This window comes from Colossoma macropomum, unplaced genomic scaffold (genome assembly GCF_904425465.1).
Source record: "Colossoma macropomum unplaced genomic scaffold, Colossoma_macropomum, whole genome shotgun sequence".
Lineage (NCBI taxonomy): Eukaryota > Metazoa > Chordata > Actinopteri > Characiformes > Serrasalmidae > Colossoma > Colossoma macropomum.
In genome coordinates this window covers 43,588,468-43,608,108 of record NW_023494795.1, presented here as the reverse complement: position 1 = coordinate 43,608,108, position 19,641 = coordinate 43,588,468, and the positions used below count along the sequence as shown (strand labels likewise).

General features: G+C 39.3%; 1 protein-coding gene across 1 annotated transcript in view; it reads right to left on the bottom strand.

Moving 5' to 3' along the window:
• LOC118816333 (adhesion G-protein coupled receptor G2-like) overlaps positions 1–19,236 on the bottom strand; it is a 31,573-nt gene extending 12,337 nt beyond the window's left edge. Inside the window, exons 1-17 of the mRNA XM_036582855.1 lie at positions 19,168–19,236; positions 14,654–14,765; positions 14,130–14,240; positions 13,975–14,031; positions 13,799–13,828; positions 13,127–13,159; positions 12,807–12,851; positions 10,508–10,567; positions 10,375–10,425; positions 10,217–10,267; positions 7,519–7,668; positions 6,355–6,402; positions 6,081–6,149; positions 2,757–2,889; positions 2,474–2,636; positions 885–1,019; positions 545–655 (exon numbers count right to left, since the gene is read on the bottom strand). Of these exons, the coding sequence (XP_036438748.1) occupies positions 545–655; positions 885–1,019; positions 2,474–2,636; positions 2,757–2,889; positions 6,081–6,149; positions 6,355–6,402; positions 7,519–7,668; positions 10,217–10,267; positions 10,375–10,425; positions 10,508–10,567; positions 12,807–12,851; positions 13,127–13,159; positions 13,799–13,828; positions 13,975–14,031; positions 14,130–14,240; positions 14,654–14,735 (1,329 nt within the window). The 5' untranslated portion in view covers positions 14,736–14,765; positions 19,168–19,236. The remainder of the gene's footprint in view (positions 1–544; positions 656–884; positions 1,020–2,473; positions 2,637–2,756; positions 2,890–6,080; positions 6,150–6,354; positions 6,403–7,518; positions 7,669–10,216; positions 10,268–10,374; positions 10,426–10,507; positions 10,568–12,806; positions 12,852–13,126; positions 13,160–13,798; positions 13,829–13,974; positions 14,032–14,129; positions 14,241–14,653; positions 14,766–19,167) is intronic.
• Between the last annotated feature and the right edge of the window lie 405 nt (positions 19,237–19,641).

The window sequence follows — 19,641 nt, the reverse complement described above, 5'->3', positions numbered from 1 at the left end:
TAATAGCCTCAATTATGCTATTATAGAGGAACAAGAGCAATGAAGGTGCTACATGAAGTCAAAAGCTGATTTTATTGTCCAGATTGAGTCCAATGTACTTAAAACAGTCTACCATCTCCACGTCTTCCCCCTTGATTGTGATTGGGCTATGAACAGTGCAGTGGGAGTTGATCGATTATCATCTTTGTCTTTGAGATGTTCAACTGCAGATGGTTGTCTGTGCACCATTGTGTTAGATGGGAGCTAACAGCTGGAAGAATAAAGGTTCAGCACCAGTTTTCCAGGCATGTCATAATTACTGAAGCTAGTACAATTGGCCAGTAACGATTTAGTTCAGAGACATGTGTTTTTTTGGGCACAGGAATGATAGTAGATGTTTTCCAGATGTTTGGTACACAATGACAACCTATAATCTGTTAACTTGTTATTTTTGAAGTTCAGTGAACTCAGCTTTTTAAGGCAGTTACTTACTCTCAAGTTAAAACACCATTTTTTACACCGTGTTGTTCCCTCGGGTTTATTATTAGAGTGGAGTTTGAATTACCTTTTTCACACTCCTGAAGATGAGGTTAATTGTGTTAATCAGGTTGACGATTTCTGTTCCCATATCAATAGAATAGACTTCATTATTCAGAACTGTGCTGTTTTTCACATCCTTACAGACAAAAACAGAGAGAGAGAGAGGGAGAGAGAGACAGAGAGGAGAGAGAGAGAGAGAGAGAGAGAGAGAGGGGAGAGAGAGAGAGAGGGAGAGAGAGAGAGTTGTATTTCATAATTAGACCACAAAAGAAACTCTTGAACTTCACACTACACTATCTATCATACCTTACTATCCCTCATCATTTAACAATCCTAGTAAAACACTGGGTGGTGATCCTCTGTACCTTTGTGAAGTTGGGGAATCTGAACACAGATGTGAACAGTGTGATGTTGTCTATGTTGGCTGCTTTTTCGAAAGCCTCCTTCGGTATCGAGATCACCGTGGGATACTTTTCAGTTTGACTCGTATCTTCGATGATCTGCAAATGTGGACAAACTTAAACCGCTGAATCTTTACTGGAGTAAAAAAAAATTGATCACATTGTGGTGAATGAAATGTATGTCAGCGAGCATTTCATCATGACAATTTTTTTACATTTTCAAAACACCCCCTAATATCAGTACATGCGTTTTACATATAAAAACTGTGTATTCTAATTGAGTGTAATGTGTGTATGCAAAAAAATACCATCATTACTTGATTTAAGCAGGTAGCGGATTATTTAAGCTGTCCTGGGAAAAGTTTGTTTTTTAAAGGAACTAAAAATGGCTAGTATGAGGAGGGTTGTGGTTTGAAGGCTTGTGGTTTGACATTTTCCTGGTATGAAAACCCAATCAAAATATATCATGGTTTCATGGTTATCATCAGCATTGGCCCTATAATCACCAACCAGTATGAGATTGCGGGTTCGGTCACTGGTGTTGCTACAGCCATCTGCAGCCGGGAGTCCAAGAGAGCACAGTTGGCCTTGCTCTCTCTGGGTGGGTAGGATGGACCCCCCTCCCCCCATCACTCTAAACCTAGGTTATAGCATGATCATCTAAACCTGGGTTATAGCATGAGCATCTAAACCTGGGTTATAGCATGAGCACCTAAAATACCATTCACCAAACAAAACAGGCTGTAAGATGCTTTACAGACTGGCTGAAACAAAACAAAATTAATATTGATCTGGCAAAAAATGACAAAACTGAGCTAAACTTGATATTGCGGCAGTTTTATGGCTCAGTCTGATTTGGTCAGACTCTGAAGATCAGACTACACGTTTGGCGAATGGTGTTGGGTTCATTTCTGGCTGATTCCAGGTTGTTTAGCTGTTCTTCTGTCACAGCTGCCAACTGAAAAGCTGCTCAGTGGTGATGACAGTTTGGGAATTTAGTGTGAGGAGCTGGAAAACGAACTGCCGGCCTTGCAGCGAGTGGGTGGAGCTCGTTACTCTGACGTAGCAACAAGCTGCTCGTTAAGGAACTATAATTTGGCTGAAGGAACTGCGAACATTAAAACATATTAAACGCCGCGTTCACGGCCCAGTTTATTAATTTATTACTTTATTTATTTAACTGTTGTATAAAAGCAACAGAACACTCGAGGAGTGTGTTATCACCAGTAACATCACGGCTGTGATGATCTACGGCGACCAAATCACAGCCGTGATTTTATTTTGCGATAACACACTCCCTCTGTGTTCTACTGCTTAAGTGGTGCATCCTGATCTGATTTAGTTGCGTGTAAACCTGAACACTTACGTTACAATTAGCCTACGTCTGAACAGCTGACGCAACCGACTTAGGGCAGCAGAAATTCTAGAACTGGCATGCTTAGCATCAACTATCTTTCCGCATTGTAGATCATTTAGGTCGCCTGTTTTGCACAGAGAAAAAAGACTCATCCACTGAGTTGACATTTAGCTTTGTGAAAGCCACATTTACTTACGCTGAGGTTTGTTTCTTCAGAGTAGATGAACGAGACGGCTTCCAACTTAGTCCGATCTTTAGGCTTCACAAAAACACCCTGCGCGTCTCCCACGGTCACAGACGCGGTGGTCTTGTCTCCCATCATTTTCAGAACGCCGGAGGTTATACTCTTGATCGCTTCACTGAATAAATGAGAGAAGGTAGAGGGAGAAGGAAAGTGGGAGAGTGTGATGGAGAAAAGGCCACTGTTGTAAATACAGATAAGTTAATTTTAAGATGAGGTTCATATTCCGTTTTCTTACGACGCTGTTCCTGTGGGGATGGCTGTACTATTCATCTCTAACTGTAGATCTGGTTGTCGCACAGGTGTCCCAATTTTTGAACAAACTGGTGCTGTATCTTTAAAATCAATGATGTCATCATTTGCAGTGCAACCTGCAATGAGAACTTACAACATAAATATATGACAGTGGAATTAACTAGCCTATAAACTAGCTGTCTGTTTTAAGATGGCTTAAACTGTGTTGACTTTACACAATGAAAGTTTCATGTGAGTTGCCTGCAACAATTCTGAAGCAACTTCACAGTTACATGAAGCGACTAAAAACAGTTGTACACAACACATTTTATTACTTTATTAGTTAACAAAATTAACAGTTCATATTTTTGATTTTACTCTATATTTATATTTTATCTGTTTATGTTTATTAAGTTCTTTACTACATATTTCAGTTTTTATCTGTTGTGTATATATTAAGCCTTTGAAAATTAATGCTAAGCCCTTTAAATTCCAGGCGTATTATAGTCGTGCATTGTAAATATCGTTATCTGATTTATATTCTTCTTCTTCTTTTTGTTATTCTAATTTTTCTGCCGGATTTTTGCAGCGTAACTCATCCCGCAGTTTTCGAGAGATCAACATCATTCCAACTCCAGACTGTCTAGTCAGATTGTGTGATTCGGGCTTGTATACAGCTTTTTGATCGGATGCACGGATTTCATGTAGCCATGGAATTTTAATGGATTTTTCCTCTTAGGAATGAATGGGTTGAAAAATTGCATGACAACCTGCTGTACTTCTGCTTGACTGAAGGACAGTGTTTCACATATACTATCTCAGGGCAGGCCCCCAAACACAAATTCAATGTTGCTTTGATCCGCACTCATCCGTTTGTCCTTTTTTTCCATCCCTTGTTTCTCCCATAGACTCCCATTCGTTTTCGCCACCGAACAAATTTTATTACTTCTTTGCCCAAAAGCCACCAAGGTACATGTAGTCACTCAGGGCAGATCCCCAAGCTCTAATCCACAGCCGTACTGACCCGCACTCCGCTGTGTGTCGTTTTTTTTATCCCTTGTTCCTCCCTTAGAGTCCCATTCATTTTCGCCCCAACAAAGGCCTAATCTGTCTTTTTCCCGACAGCCACCAAAGTACATGTACTCAGGGCAGGTCCCCGAGCTCTAAACCACAGCCATACTGACCCGCACTCCTCCGTGTGTCATTATGTCATCCCTTCTTCCTCTCATAGACTCCCATTCATTTTCAACAACACATAGCCACCACTTAGCAACCTCTTATGAACAACTTAAAAAAAACACCTCATGCACCATGGCAACTACCTAGCAGCAATTTAGCAGCCGCATGGGATACCATAGCAACCGCCTAGCAACACCTTAGCAACAGCCTGGCATACCATAACAACCACCTAGCAACACCGTAGCAACCACCTCAGATACCATAGCAACCACCTGTCAACCACCTAGAATACAATACCAAGTGTCTAGCAACACCATAGCAGCCATCTAGCAACGGCTCAGCAATCACCTTGGATACCATAGCAACCACTAAGCAACGTAGCAGTAAGTGGGAACCATTTTAGCCTATTTGATGTATTGCTCTTTCTTTCCTAGAACGATTGCAAGTTACAGGGTGTAAAGAGAGGAGACAGTGAACCTAGCCATGTAGATCACAGTAACAGCTGGTCAACAATGAGTAGATCAAGCAGCATTTCAAAGGGGAATCTCACTGATTTTCTAGATATAAACAAAGCCATTCAGTGAGGTTTGGTGTGAACTTTCTTAAAACTCACTGGTTGTTTTGGATGTTAAATAAAACAGCTATATTTGTGATGCAGACGTCTCAACTCCTGGTTCGTACCATCACCACTGTGATTGAATTCCTCTTCAAACAGCTGTTACCGTTAGCTGGTTAACACAGTTGGTTACAGAAACGTTAGCTCTTGTTTTTTGTAATGGCTCAAGAAGCTGACAAAACCATGTGCTGCATTATTACTGTTTTGATTGTTTCATGAAACTTGTTCTGTGCAGTTAAGACTGTTGCAAGCAAGTTGCACAATCCTTTGCTATTATGCTACTTGAGTGCAGTTTAGTTTCATGTAGGTTTCAAGCAACTAAAATTCTATAGATGTTTCATCATGTGAAGAAAGCCTTAGGGCTGTGAAGGAACAGCCCTGTTCTGTTTCTGTATCTGTTGATTGCTCAAAAATATCCTCACTCTGATCTGAAGTGGAAGCAGGCATGACGTCAACCAAAGGTGGGGGTGGTTTACAGTAGAAGTGTTTAAAAATTTGTTATGTATGTATTAATTCATGTGGTCGTACAAGAGTAAGATAATGAAAGAAAGGCTGCTATGAAGATCAGTAAGGCTGTGTTTAGATGTGGTTGGTGCGGAACTATGGGATTATTTTGGAAATTAATAAAGCTGTGTTTAGGTCTGGTTGGTGTGGAACTATGGGATTAATTTGGTGATTAATATGGCTGTGTTTAGGTCTGGTTGATGTGGAGCTATGGGATTATTTTTGAGATTAATATGGCTGTGTTTAGGTCTGGTTGATGTGGAGCTATGGGATTATTTTTGAGATTAATATGGCTGTGTTTAGGTCTGGTTGATGTGGAGCTATGGGATTATTTTTGAGATTAATATGGCTGTGTTTAGGTCTGGTTGATGTGGAGCTATGGGATTATTTTTGAGATTAATATGGCTGTGTTTAGGTCTGGTTGATGTGGAGCTATGGGATTATTTTGCAGATTAATATAGCTGTGTTTAGGTCTGGTTGATGTAGAACTATGGGATTATTTTGGAGATTAATATGGCTGTGTTTAGGTCTGGTTGATGTAGAACTATGGGATTATTTTTGAGATTAATATGGCTGTGTTTAGGTCTGGTTGATGTGGAGCTATGGGATTATTTTGCAGATTAATAAAGCTGTGTTTAGGTCTGTTTGGTGTGGAACTATGGGATTATTTTGGAGATCAGAAAGGCTGTGTTTAGGTCTGGTTAGCAGGACCTAAATCAAGATAGCAGAGGAAAGGTAACTGACGAGTGACGGATGCACATGCGAGAGTTTCTGTGGTGTGTTCTGTGTTGTGGATCTATAAAGTAAGAGATTTTAAATTGTTTCTCACAGATCAAAACTCAGTGTGACCTGCATAACAGGAAATAAATAAAAACAAACCAAAAAGTCTGTATTTATATGTTTCCCAAGACAGATGGATTCTAGCTAATTGTCAGACAGTCTATAAAACTAATAATTGTCTCTGTCAAGCAGAAACATACATTAAATGTTCATAAATAAAAGTAAATAAAATATGTAAAAACGTCTTACTTTCACAGTTGGTAGTGTATTCAGCGTTGTTGCAAAATGTGGTGGGATCCAGGCAGGTAACATTACAGCCTGAAACAAATACCAAACAGTTATGGGCGGATGTGTGGATGTGCACCCATAACTCAGTTTACAAGTAAATTCAAATCAACATAATAACAATATGCTTTTTATAGGGATCCTTTTGTCCTGAAACAAATGTTACTGTCACACTTCATATATCAGTATATTCACTATTGAAATGTTGATATTACAGTATTTGTTGAGTGTTCCGTACCTCCCGTTTGACAGGTTTTATTAGGTCCCACACATTGTATAAACTTTTCTGCAAAAAAAGCAGAACATCCTCTTATCAGTCTGTGGTTATGATAATATTTCTTTGACTTTTTCTTTCTTTGTATTGTCCTCACCAAAATCAAAAAGGCAGTAAAATAGTTTTTGGTTTACTGTGGAGAATAAAAAAGAACCAACATACAGAATAGCTGACTTATGCTATTAGCAGAGCTGGTGTATGAGGAGCCTGGCCACTTCCTATTTCCCCTGTTGTATCAAAAACAGGACCGCAAAACAGCAGAGGGCTCAATGAATGGGAGTAAATGGCGCCCAACACAATGAATGCTAAGTCTGTTGCATCATTTGCAGGCTCCTGAAATTACTCAGATTTCTGCGTCCTTAAATGTTTTAATACACTGTAAAAATCTATTTGTTGTTTCCACTTTATTTGCAGCAACATGTGGTGCAGTGGTCTAACAGTTCACCCCAGCATCAGGAGATTGTGAGTTTGAATCCCAGCGATCCCACAGCTGTCTATATCTGGAAGCCCAAGCTCAACTATGAATAATTCATAGTAGATACTGTATAATTCATAATATTACTGAATAATTCATAGTAGATACTGAATAATTCATAGTAGTTACTGAATAATTCATAGTAGACACTGAATAATTCATAGTGGATACTGAATAATTCATAGTGGATACTGAATAATTCATAGTAGATACTGAATAATGCATAGTAGTTACTGAATAATTCATAGTAGACACTGAATAATTCATAGTGGATACTGAATAATTCATAGTAGATACTGAATAATGCATAGTAGTTACTGAATAATTCATAGTAGACACTGAATAATTCATAGTAGATACTGAATAACTCATAGTAGTTACTGAATAATTCGTAGATACTGAATAATTCATAGTAGATATTGAATAGTTCATAGTAGATACTGAATAATCCATAGTAGAAACTGAATAATTTATAGTAGAGACTAAATAATTCATATTAATTACTTAATAATTCATAGCAGATAGTGGAAACTGAATTTAAGGATTAATAACTAAATAATAAGGTTAGAGTTTAAGGGGATAAATGAGTGAAAGTGCCAGTAATAATTGGGTATGTCTGCTTAAAACTATTGGGAATGCCAAATTATTCTTACTTCCTATCCTCTGTTGCCAGGTGTTGTTACATTTCCCCTTCACGAAGCAAATTTGTGCCTTGGGTCTGATTTCTTCATCTCTGGTTATTCTAAGATGGTATGTGCTGTTTATCTTTAATAACCACATACCAATGTCTTCATATGTACAGTCTAAAGGGGAGGAAATGACAAATTGGTTAGTTATTGGCTAAAGATTATCAAGATTACAAGACACAATAGAATAAACAATGATTAAAAGTAACATTTAATTATTAAATAAAATTGTATTTGATTGACAGGGCACTGTTTTGAAGAACATGTATATCACTGCGGTCGGATCAAAACCTCGTATCTCCATTTTTGCCATTTTACAGTTTTTGACATAATTTGAAAATACCTGTTGTTCCTTACATTGTTTGTAAATTTCATGATGAATGAACCAAAAAAAATGGCCAAAAGTGGCAGTAAAAAGTCTGGTTCCATTGACTTACATTAAATGTAAAGTATGTTTTTCCCTTCTCCTGTAAAGTTACCATTTTGGAGATACAAGGTTTTGTGCTGACAACAGCGATATTCTAAAACGTAATATAAAGACAACAAGACATGCAAAAATATGGAAAGTTTGATCAGTCGTCTCTTTTAGCAATAAATGCAAATGTAAGTAGTTTTAAATGTAAGTAGTTTTAAAAGTAAGTAGTTTTTTGTGATGTATTCTGTGCATATGAGGCAGGGTGAAGGGTGAAAGAGAGTTTCAAAGAAAGGTTGCAATCTAACAATACAAGTGTGTGTGATTAGGAGAAGGCGGGGCACAACCTGTGTAACAGATTTGAACAAGTTCACGCTACGCTGTTATATTGTACACTTGTGTGGATGTGTTTGTAGATGTATATATGTATAAAGATGTCATAATATAGCATAATCTAAGCCCACTTATCCTTCTGTGTGGCGCGGAGAGCAGGAGCCTATCCCAGCGGTCATTGGGCCGGAGGCAGGAAACACCCTGGACAGGTCGCTAGTCCATCACAGGGCAGACAGACAGACGTATACACTGACTCACACTCACACCAAGGGGCAATTTAGCGTGTCCAGTCAGCCTGACTGCATGTCTTTGGACTGAGGGAGGAAACTCACGCAGACACAGGGAGACATCATGCAAACTCCACCCAGAAAGGACCCTGGTCGCCCGGCCGGGGAATCGAACCCAGGCCCTTCTTGCTGTGAGGCGACAGTGCTACCCACTAATATGAAGATTTGGAGGCGTATCCATTACATAAGGCCCATGTGTCAAACACAAGGCCTGCGGACCAGATCAGGCCCGCCACGCAAAGGTATTTTAGTTTTCTATTAATATTAGCCCGTTTTGCAGTGTGCTGCACTGCAGTTCCCAGCATGCACTGCAACGATATGTGCTCTGACTCTCCTACCCCAACAACAATCTATGAAACAGCAGTTAAACCTCAATTCTACCCAATTCTGCGCAGTTCCACACCAGTCACATCACCAAAATGCATTTCAGCTGCAGGTCAACCAAACACTTAATTTCAGCTCAGCTCTAAAATTGAGCCCAAGTCTTAGGATGCCTACACACTAGAGGCTGACGCAGCGTCAGAAATGCAGCCCTCCAGTGTATTTCAGTGAGGACCCTGCGTCAGTCTGTAGTTCAAACCATTTCAACTTGACGTGGAGGCACGTCAACCAATAGAAACGTGCAGGCAGAAGACAGATGACAATCCAAGATGGAGGACGGTAGCGATGCTATGTACTCTTTAACTGTTCTATATGACCTCTTTGCCTTCGTGGCTGTTGTATGATTGGCTCTGTATTAGGGGTCTGCACTCCCACGGGACCTGACACAATGGTTGTGATCTAGTGAGATCTCTTAGTAGACGCTGTCTACATAGGCAGCTGTGTAAGTAGGCAGCGTTCCAACCGTCATCTATCCTTATAATCGCCAAAATTTCCTTTTGATGGCCTGTATTTCTTTGTTTCTGGTCCAAATGTTTTCGAACTGCAAACTCCGCCCCGCTCCAGCTGTGTACAAGCCTTCTAGACGGACAAGATCTGCATGCGTCTGCGTCTGCCACTCTGTGTTGACTGGTGTGTAGGCACTCATAAAGAACTTGTAGCAAAAAAAAGGTGGCAAGTGTCTAGATGTAGCACGTAGGTAGGTTTAAAAGACCGAGCACCTGGGGACATTTAAATATTTAATATTTCAAGTGTCCATGTAATATTCCAAGCTCTACTACAAATGTCTGTATTTTACTGCTGAAGTTTTTGCATATTTTGAATAAACAATGGCCAGCTTGGGTTACAGCACAACATTAATTAAAAATTAAATAAACATTTTTTTCTCTGGCCCATGGGTTTGATGAGATTTGTTAATGTGGCCCTTTTACTGGTTGAGTTTGACACCCCTGACATAAGGAATCCGAGTAGTACTGTTAATCAGGGCAAGTCCTTAAAGGTGTTGACACAACCTTATAACTGGACTTGGTTACCTTATATGTGGGTTTCCCATGAGGAACTGAAACATAGTGAAGCTGGTTTGATCCTGATGTGGGTACTCGAAATGTTGACCAAATACAAGAGAGCTCTTGGTTCAATAGTCCTTCCTTTGAACAATTCCAGTGTTCCCTCGCACATGACACAGGTCCCTAAGACCCCAAAGTGACACACTAATGCAGCTGTGTATGAGGATGGAAGGACACTGAGTGCTTACTGTTTACTTTGTCTGCACTGTTAATCTCTTCCAGGATCTTAATTATGCGAGCTGTGAAAGAAGGAGACAGAAATGACTTCATTGAATCAGTTTTGATTTAGAAATACGTCGTGGCGCTTCCAGGGAAGATGTGCCTGAGGAAGGAGAGCAGTGGATACCTGAGTACTCGTCAGTTGTGTTGGACCCATCCAGGACTAATGTTTGAGGGGCTATAAGAGAGAGAGAGAAACAGGACGTATGAAGGACGGGTGAAATAAATACTATTTAGGAGGGGAAGCACTAAATACTCACAATTATTCTGGGATCCTGATCTCCACAACCAAGACCAAATCTGAGACCACCAATTCCCTCCTGTGAAGGAAAGAGTGAACCCAAAGTTTTAGTTTTGAATAGTTAACTGAATAAATGTAACCTTTCATTTTATGTGTTCTTGTTGATGTTACTTTGAAAATATCACTGGGCTCATAAAAGTTAGTGTTGCTCCAGTTGTCTGTAAGACTTTTTATGAAGGTTCTTGATTTTTATTGATTATCAAAGGATAATTCAGGGCCACTAGTCTCACATCATGAGACCTGCAGTCAACATTTGGTATAGTCGCCCTGACTGTTTTGTTGCAGGCCTGGCCATGACTATCTAAATAATTTGTATTTGAAAAATGCTGTTCGTTCCCCCGTGTCAGTCAAGTCAGTTTTCCTGTGTAAGAAAATCAAGGCTACTGAGAGTATAGCTTACTGTTTACTAATCAGAGATGGAAAGTGACGAATTACATTTACTCTCTTGTTGGAATTTTCCCATTTTACCTTAAATGGTGCAGCAGTTACATTCTGGAGAATGTGAAGTTGTCTGGGTGGTTAATTACACATTTTCTGAGGTGTGACAGACTCTGAAAACATGTGTTACTGCTTTACATTGACTTTAAAGACTTAGCTCTGAAAGAAATAAGGGAACATTACCAGCACACACAAGGAACACACTTGATCTAAACCAGGGTTTCTCAACCTGTGGGCCACAGATCACCAATGGGCCGTGAAGCACTCCCTAGTGGCCTGTGGGCCTGTACTCAGGGGGAGGCAGTAGTTCGTAATGGGCCGGTAACGGCTCTTTAAGTCATAAAAACTTTAGTGGAAAAAAACATTAGCTTAGGTCTAATAACTAAACGTCGAAGAATCAAACATTTCCAAAATACAGTGTGATTCAAAAAGATTAATCCGATTTCAAAGCACCATATTGTTCCAACCATGAGGCTCCTAGGAACCAATCACACACCAATTGAAAGAGGGGGTCATAGAGTTTCTGACTGTCAGTGGAAGATGGCTCCCTTCAGTCTGAGAGGAGATGAGACCCCTGAGCGGAAAGCGTTCTGCGTTCTCCACTTCAATAAGAGTGAATCCGTCATAACTAATTAAACCTCATCAGTTTGAGACGACGCAGCATCCATCACACAATGCAGACAGCGAACCAGTTATGGAGAGGTTTCTCAGGGTGTTTCTCCCACCTTGTTTGGTGCAGACCTGTCAAACCTTTTCTTTAGTTCGCTCGTTTTTGCGTGTGTGAACAGTCCACCCATATTCAAACAGCGTCAAACAGCTGAACTGATCCACCAAAAAAAAACCTGGGTCTGCTTTCAACCGAACCCTGTTCAGTTCACTGCTGGTGGGACGCATTTTATGACGAAATGAGGGAATTAATCAGTAGAGCCTAACAGCATGTCAGCACTGTACTGCTATGCTTTATAGTTATAAACAGGTGGGCCTTGGGGTAGAAAAGCTTGAGAACCCCTGATCTAAATGATCAGGTAATTTCAAATGAACTAAAACAACGTTATTATCAGCTGCTAAACATGAAATCTGACGAGATCTCTGCTTTCCACAACTTGCCTAGCTATCTAATTCTAGCTAAACAGCTGCTGTGTTCACTGTTTTCTTCATTCATGTTGATTTATTTGTACTCCAGTAAATCATTACTAAAGTAACAGTACTTTTACTTACTTTCCACTCCTGTTACTAATGCACCAGATGAGATCTTCCAGTGAGTGGCCCATTCTTAGGTACAGTTAAGAGAAGACTACTTTTTTTTTTTAAATGGGGAGGTGGGGTCATTTAAATTTATCACAGGACTTCTGCAATGTTTATGACCAATTCAGACAGGATAAGAAATTTTGATATGAGTTACAGAGATGGGAGTGGCTGCTCGATTTATGCGCTGCTTTCATTCCAAAAGGTTCCTTACGCAGTCTATTCTGCTGCTGACAAGTAGAAAACAAGTCCAAATGTTACATCCATCTACTTAGCTGTCTGAAGTGAGCGCAGTGCGTCATCAGCATTAGAACTTACAACCAACAGTCAACATCTCTGCATAAAATCATAAAAGTTTTTTGCCCTTTTTCATGTTTTATTGTAAGGAGTTGAGGTAGGACAATACATACCAGCTTAATTTGGGCCACATAGAATAAATTAGAATACAAAAACTCCTTTTCCACAGAATGTGATGGAATATTTACTGACATCTCAGTTTGTATGTGAGTCGGTGTTACTTCTGCGCTTCATTTTTATTGTAGGATTGGTTGGTTGTTTGAGATACATGTACATACCTTTTCCTTGGTTTCCATTTTTTGTTGTTGTCTTGGCCGTGGAAACTGTGAATATAAAAAGGTTTAAAGCTACTGAAATGTTGGATTATAGGACTGAAAATTTATGTTGTATTGTGTATTGCACTGACATGCTGTTGTGAGCCAGTGATATTCATTCTCCATGTCATTAGCTATAAAACCCCTTTCTTTATTTTGCTGAGATGTAGAATTTTAGACCTAAATAAATTTGGCCTGTTTCATTCATTACCTTCTCACCGGGGTCAAAGAAGACTGTAAGTAAATTTAACGTTTTGTATGCTGGCTTAAAATGATGTACATACCTGTTAGTGTAGGTGTTGTGTAGGATGTGGAACCTGGAAGAAGTTTAGAAGGAAAGAGAGACATTGGGTTTTTAGTCTGAATCCTCTAGAAATAATTCCTCAACAGAAGAACACGACAGCAACGGAGAACACGTTGGCTGTTTTGTTCATTAACGCTGAGCACCTTTAAGCAGAAATCTGATTACTCTCTGACTCATGTAGACCCAGAGTTCCCCCCATTATCTGATTACTCAAGTGCATGTAAACATGTTGATCGGATTACTGACAAAATCTATTTTCTGCAGTTATCAGATTATTGAGTGCATGTAAACACACTCGGTGATGGATATGCACGTCCCTAATGTGCAGCTTTAGATTCAAGCTCAGGGAATTGGTGCTTGCAGTAAAACGTGAGTGTGCCTCAGTGGCACTTTACCGTGTGTAGTTTGTAGTGAATATTCTTTATTCATCAATATTTTACATAAATGTTCAGGATAAATCATTACTGTTCAAATCACTAAACAGGATACTTCATCTTCCTCATTGTTACAGGCTTCGAGGTTTTTTAAATAAAAGTATTTACAGCATTTAAAAGGATTTTAGGTCAAAACATTTGGCTTAAATGGGTTTGTGGATGCTAGATGTTCACTTAATGAGGATTGGATACTGCCTCCAGTAAAGACAGCAACTTACTGTTTTTCAGTGCCTCAGCAAGCTCTTGTCCTAAAGGAGACAGAGAGAACACAAGAGAGGAAAGTGGTGTAAACATGCCTCTTACGGCCTCTTACTGCTCTTTAACTTTAACTAAAGAAAAGATCAGAGGTAACAGCAGTTCACTGTCTGATTGGATGACATTAGGCCAAACTTACGTAGGTCTCCTAATGTGTTAAATGAAAAAAAACAGACTGTGTCACTGAATGATGACCCTGTTAAAAGAAAGAAACCAGAAATGTCTTTTCACTCCTACTGGTCACTACATTGCTGTAAGTTACCTTTAATCGACGTAAGCTCTAACACCACTTACCAGAGTTATTTGGACAAGTGCTGTTTGGCATCTCCATTGGTCCGGTGTAGTCACCATCAATCACGACAATACTTGTGCATGTTTTGCTAAGTTCACAGCTTTTACAAAGACCTACGAAGAGAATATACATTTCTCCACAAGTATTTTAGTGAGGACTATTACCTAAATAATACGTCAGGCATTTCTGTAGCTATAGATGTTACCATCATTTCTGGAACGTTAAAGTTTGATTATACTTTAATATCTACAAATTCAGTCATTTAGCCTCTAAAATGTAACACAGTGAAACAAAATAATTTAGCAACAGCGTAAAATAACAGTGCAACAGAAAAATGGCAGGATTGTTTGATGTTGGTACATTAAGAAAAATGGCATTTTAGTTTTTGAGTTATGAGTAGGTTTCCCAGCAGAGCTAGGGGAGCTAGGAATGCCCCACTATGAGGATAATAAACTGTATAGGGCTGTAAAAATAGGCTACAGGGTACAGGGATGTGTTTTACTTTATAGTGACCAAAACGACTCACTCAGTGTAGGCAATCCCAAAATCACAGCCAGAACCACGACTGATCTGGACGGCCCAAACTTCACACCAGCCGTCCACTTCATCTTCAGTTCACTGAATTTCACTTAATACAGCTGAAAGAACAGCGCAGTGATCAATCATTTTAATTAATGTTGTAAGTTATACACTGATCAGGCATAACATTCTGACCACCTCCTTGTTTCTACACTCATTGTCCATTTTATCAGCTCCACTTACTATATAGGTGCACTTTGTAGTTCTACAGTTACAGACTGTAGTCCATCTGTTTCTCTGATACTTTCTTAGCCCCCTTTTACCCTGTTCTTCAGTGGTCAGGACCCCCATGGACCCTCACAGAGCAGGTACTATTTAGGTGGTGGGTCATTCTTAGCACTGCAGTAACACTGACGTGGTGGTGGTGTGTTAGTGTGTGTTGTGCTGGTACAAGTGGATCAGACACAACAGTGCTGCTTTTTAATAAACATAATCCAACAAGTAAATGCCATCTCGCCAAGCTGAGTGTGTTTTATTTGTGATGTAAAACGTAGAGTTTACCAAAATAAAATATTTTAAAAATGGAACTGTATAAATATCAGGACTCATATGTGAGTCAGGTTAGATGGAGTTAGTATCAGTATCGGTCCTTAGTATCGGCCGATACTAAAGGATCAGGTATCGGAAGGGAAAAAGTGGTATCGGTGCATCTCTATTTAACTTCAGCTGCACGTGACAAATAGCGGTACACTGTCACAGAAGTCACTCTCACCAGAGTTTTGGACATGTTTTACTTCCTGTTTCCTGTTTTTTGCCATTTTGTGTATGTAAGACCCAGAGTTTAGTCCGTTGATTGCGAAGTCTTGTTTCGGCGATGTCCAGCAGTTCTGAGCGTTCTGTTCTGTGTTTGGATCCTCTGGTTAAGACCTTCTGCCTGTGTTTCTGGTGTCTGAGTATTGCTTTGTGTTTCTAGACTAGTTGTTTGTTTAGCCTACCTGATTCTCCGGTTTTGACCCTTCGTCTTTATGATCTTAATTTTGGAATACTAAACCTGCACCTGACTTCTGTCCATTGTGGTGGTGTGGCAGTCGTCCATTATTTATTTACTTTCCAGTTTAATTACTCATTAAGTACAAGTTCTTTATTTTACAAGAGATACGTATGAGGAGATTAGATATAAAGTAATCTGCTTGCATTATGTTGGAGAAAGGAAAGGAAAACACGAGCTTCCAAAACTAGAGTTCAAAAATGTATTAAAAGCTACAGAGAAAATGGGCCTCCTATCAACCACCGGGAAGACCTGGTAGACCATCATACTGCCTGTAAAGCTACACCAAGAAAAACTATACCAACTTCTAAGACTGAACTTGGGGGTGTGTCTGCAGATTCTTTGAGGAACTGAAAGTGAGTCTCCTGAAAAGAATGAAAGCTGTGATAAAGGTAAAGAGTGACTCACTGACTCACACAGCTGAGCCTTCTGTATAATTTTCTGTTAAATATGTTTTCTGTTTTTTCCAGATGCTGAAAAATGAAGAACTTAATGTTGTTCGCTGTGTAGTTCTCCCTGTGGAGTTTGGAGTGGTTGAGTAGTTTCTGCATCATGGTTTAGATGCTCATCTTGAGTGAAGTGTTTCAAATACAAGCGCATTTTAAAGCTTATTGGGAAAAATACTGGATCTGTATTGGTGACTGCCAGTAATTAACGTTTGAATATCGGTATCAGAAAAAAAAATGTGGTATCGAGTCACCTCTAGTTCGTGAACGTGTGAAAAAAGAACCCCTATCTAGAACCCCTCAGCCTTAATTCTCCCACATCACTCTGAACGTCACTGTAAAACTGCTTTTGTTTTTAACATGATCACAGAAATTTTGTGCAAATATTTGTAATAATAATATATTGTAATAATCTTTCTTAAAATTAAGTCTCTCTTTAATAATATGCAATATAATACTGACAAACGTGTTTGTTTGTTTCACAGCTGCTGATTTTCACAGACATTTGCATTGGATTTGCCTGGACAGCTGTGGAGCATCTGCGGCCTTATGTAAAAATGAAGAACCTGATGTTCTTAGCTGCGCCGAGACACACAGAACATAACCAGGAGGAATTCAGTTTAACAAAACACGCAAGTAAACAGAAAAACCTGTTTATATATTGCTGTTATTTATTATAACTAGCTTCTATGCAAACTCTCATATACAGTAAACACGTGTCTATGTAAATAAGAGTTAGCGGATATTTACTTCAACAGGGAGAATCTCTTTGATGCTGAGCAGCTTACTTGGAAAAATGTGTTCATTCTGGCAAAAATACAGTGCCGTCCAGAATTATTGACACTCTTGGGGAGGATGAGGGGAAAAAAGCTATTTAAAATGTATTTGTCGTACATCAGCTTTACTTTACTCTGAAAATAGGAGAGAATCTGAACCTTTCAGTGAAGTATTTTTTTAATCTGTATAAAATGAATATTTGTCAGAAGAACTGATGTAAACCTTTGAATTGAGATGAAGAAGAGAATCTACAAGGAACGACTAAAGATACTGAAGGGCTGACTGGCCTGATTCATAAACATCCATCTGAGGTAGAACTATAGCCGTTTCCATGGTTACGCCACACTCATTTCATTGCACATTATACTCATTTCAAAGGTTACACTACACTGGTTTCCATGGTTACATTACACCTCTCTCCAAGATTACTCCACATGCATTTCAGTGGTTATGCTACACTTGTTTCATGGCTACATTAAATCCGTTTCCATGGTTGCGCTACACCAGTTTCCAAGGTTATAATGCACTAATTTTAAAGGTTACACTACAACGATTTCTGTGGTGACGTTACACCCACCTCCAAAATTACCCTGCAATTTCCGTGGTTACCCTACATCCATTTCCGTTCTTACGCAGCCCTGCATTTCATGGCAGGTAACCAGTTCTAAGACGACCCTCCTCATTACTGTTTGTATGTATTTCAGTAACATTACAGTTTTCCAGCTCTGAAAAAGTGAAATTTTCATGCCTCATTCTGCCCCCCTGCACCCCCCCCGCACCCCCCCGCCCTCTCCTAAAACCCCTACAAAATAGTGTTCATACACTGATAACCCACAATGTGATTCATACAAACTCTCTTTGTTTGTTATTCATGTCTGTGTTTTGTGATACATTATTTTAGACTTTTTATGTTCATTTCTTTACATCAAATTTTATTTACCAGAAAACTGTATGAATAAAGAGCCCTGCAGAATTATTGGCACTCTTAGTGAAGATGAGCGAAATCGTTTGTGGATAAAAAGCCTTATGATCTCAGTGATCACACTGAGATCTCACAACCAGATAAACTGAAGCTTTCACTGAGGTCAAAGTATTAAGAGAAAACTCTGTATAAAAAAAACCAACAAAAAAAAACCACGTGCCACAATTATAGGCACCCTGCGTTTACTGCACACTCAAGGTAGGGTGCACAAAGGAGTAAATGCAGCGATGCCAGTAACTGTGGCACTTGGGTTATTGAGATTTTGCTATTTGGTTTTTGCTCATTGTTACTAAGGGTGCCAACAATTCTGGAGGATACTCTTTATTCAAACAGTAGCACAACTACAGGTTTATTTAACACAATTATCTTCATCCTTATGATTAGTAAAAAGCACACAGAACCCATTTATAAGAAACAGAAATATTTGCATAGGTACATTCAGTCACAGTTTATTATAATGTTTTTCTGGGTGGTGACTGCTGTGTTTATGTAAATTATATTCCGAAAGTCCCTTACTGATAAAAGCATAGAGACTCTTTGTTTCAAAGTAATGCCTACGTATGACCCTACACGATTAAATGTTTAAAAAATAATACATGTAGAATTTATGAATAAATACTTAATAAATATTTGTACTATTATTTATTTGTCAGTTAATTAAGGTGTTAGATTAGACTATGAACTGTATTTATATCTGGTATTAGTCCTATAACCCAAATACAACACACCTAAAAAAATACTGCACTTGATTATCTTCACTCCATGTCTGACAGTCTGTAGACTCAGTGTTTCTTCTGAAATGAAGGTGTTAATAGTGAGTTTGTGCTGCAGTAACAGCCTCTACTCTTCTGGAAAGGCTTCTAGATGTTGGAACATTGCTGTGAGGATTTGATTGAGCATTAATGAGGTCAGGTACTGATGTTGGACGGTCAGTTCTGGGTCACTCCAGCTCATCCCAAAGGTATTGGATGGAGCTCCATCACTCCAGAGAACACAGTTCCACTGCTCCACAGCCCAATCCTGGGGGGCTTTACACCCCTCTAGCCCACGCTTGGCATTGGACATGGTGACCATAGGCTAATGTGAGGCTGCTCCAGAGCGTTCCATTCTATTAGTCAGTACTTTTCTATGGACCTTAAAGCACCTGAATTCACTCATTAGAAGGACTGTCTGGATACTTATAGTGCATGTTTGTAAGATTTAAGTAATAAATTTTTTTGAGTTACTCCTGTTAACTGAGCTGAAAAATATTTAAATACATCTCTTACCTGATCAGATGAAGTTGGTCTTCTCAGTGATGTGAGTAGTTTTCGATTGTATCTGCTGTAACAGATGCTGTCTGTGATATACTGTTTGAGGTGACTTAGTACATAATTTGCATGATGTGGCATTTCATCCATAGCCAACAAGCTCGTTCTCTCAGGCATCATTTGTCTATGATGTCTCAGATGCAAATTTTCATGCAGAGGAACTGTTGTTTCATTGGCTCAGAGGATTTAACAGGAAATTAGTGTTTACCTTTCCTGAAAACCTGCTGGCTTTATTACGTGGCTTTATTTGTAATGCCAGTTAGCAGTGAGAGCACAGAGATACAAGCCAAACAGTCAGTGTCAGAACTGTGAGTGTGAAATAATTTCATTATTAATGGAAGGAAACAAAGAGGAACAGTGGTCAAAACGCAAAGGCTGACCACACCAGCACTTAGGACAAGACGCCCGGCACAAAACTACAGCCTAAGACTT